This window comes from Echinops telfairi, unplaced genomic scaffold, assembly GCF_000313985.2.
Source record: "Echinops telfairi isolate 266 unplaced genomic scaffold, ASM31398v2 ScPeMD7_443;HRSCAF=831, whole genome shotgun sequence".
Classification (NCBI taxonomy): Eukaryota; Metazoa; Chordata; class Mammalia; order Afrosoricida; family Tenrecidae; genus Echinops; species Echinops telfairi.
In genome coordinates, this window is record NW_022104341.1 from 44,867,162 (window position 1) to 44,868,915 (window position 1,754).

The 1,754-nt window shown below is 31.0% G+C and overlaps 1 protein-coding gene across 3 annotated transcripts in view; it reads left to right on the forward strand.

The window, feature by feature from the left end:
- Nucleotides 1-1,754, forward strand: part of USP33 (ubiquitin specific peptidase 33) — a 68,059-nt gene that overhangs the window by 30,256 nt on the left and 36,049 nt on the right. For all 3 annotated transcript variants that reach the window (XM_045291851.1, XM_045291852.1, XM_045291853.1), the window contains one exon: nucleotides 59-161. In XM_045291851.1, the coding sequence (XP_045147786.1) occupies nucleotides 59-161 (103 nt within the window). The remainder of the gene's footprint in view (nucleotides 1-58; nucleotides 162-1,754) is intronic.

Genomic DNA, 1,754 nt, shown 5'->3' on the forward strand with positions numbered 1-1,754 from the left:
GCATGATGTAAAATTATTTTAGCTTTTTAACCCAGTATGTTAATTATTTTGTAATCAGGATTTTAAAATACCAAGTAACACAACATTAAAAACTCCCCTGGTTGCTGTGTTTGATGATCTGGATATAGAAGTGGACGAAGAAGATGAACGTAAAGCAAGAGGTAAAATAATTCTGCTATGTAACACTCCTCCTCTGCATGGCAATGCTCCTTTCTTTAGGAAACTGTCCCATGTAAACGTTTCAAACTCTGGAGCGCAAAAGGACTCTAGAAACAGTAACTTGAAAATGAAATTAGAATTTGATCAAGTAAAATTATACTTGGAAAAAAATTAAAAAGAAAATTTGAAATTTTGAAAAGTAATAGTTTCTCTGGCATTACACTGCCAAACATGGTATCCTAATCTGTAATTGACAAGGGACAGCATTTGTTTGGAGAAAAATAGGGTGATTCTTATGTTGTCTGCTTCTTGCACTCCCTTTCCACAATGAGGACCACTGTTTAATAATTTTTCTAATTATTTTTGGCTTGCGTTTTTAATATAAAGTTATATTTTCTGTTTTGTAATTTACAGAGATTTTTAAAACTTGCTAATATCAGCTATGATATACTACTTTGATAAGAAAGTATCTTGAATATTTTCTAATCACTGCTGAAAAATATTCCTTAAATGTTCTAGGTTAGATGATTTGGAATATGATTATGTCTATTTAGTGTGAAGTAGCCCTGATGGTGTAGTGGGCTGTTAACCACAAGTTCAGCAGTTTGTTTGTATTTGGTGTATATTTAAATCATTAACTGGAAAGAAATTAACATTTTAATGTAAATTTTCACTGTGGTAGAGATAACATATAAATATTTTATGTATTAGGATATGTTAACCAAAACCTAAAGCAAATAGCATGATTTAATGATTAGAATATTCATCTTGAGAAAGATGACCCATATTGAGAACAGAGTCCAAAATTTAGTAATCAGCTAAGGCTTAGCTGTCTTGTATATAAAATGAAGAAAATGATTTCTGTCTTACCCAATATTATTATTGTGAGAAATAATTGAGAGAATGAATGTTGAAAAGCTATGTCATGCAAGCTACAGAATTTACAAACACAGTAATAAATTAATCCTACCGATATTCAGTTAATTTTATCTCATACTTCACAACAATTGTTAATTTGGTTATGTCTCAGCGATTCTTACAGGCTTAAATTTCCTTTGTGTTTTTGCTCTAAATCAAATTAGCACTTACAATTTCACTCTTGAATTATCCCGCTGCTAGTTCATTTTTTAATTTAATAATGTTTTGAGCTGATGAAGGTGGATTTGAATGTGTGTGGAAGAGAAAATTCATTCAGCGTCTTCTTAACTGTATTTGATTAAACTATACAAAAATGCCATGTTTGTAAGTAGAAAACATACAGTTTCAGTATGTTTTTACCTAATAAGGAATTGCTTTCAACACAATAAATTGAAATGGAAAGGGAAATAAATGTCTGTCATTTCTCATAATTTTTTTTCATTGTCATTAAACCACTTCCTCAAAATAATTAAATTTGGTTGTAATGAGAGCTTTAAGTTTCAGAACTAGTGCTCTTTAAAATATATATTCTTTGTAACAAAGAGGAAGTGCTGAAATCCTGGTGGGGACTGAGCATGATAGGGGGACAGGAGGAGAATCAAGGGAAATACAGGAAAGAGCTGGGAGGCAAAGGGCATTTATAGAGGTCTAGATAAAGACATGTACATATGCAAATA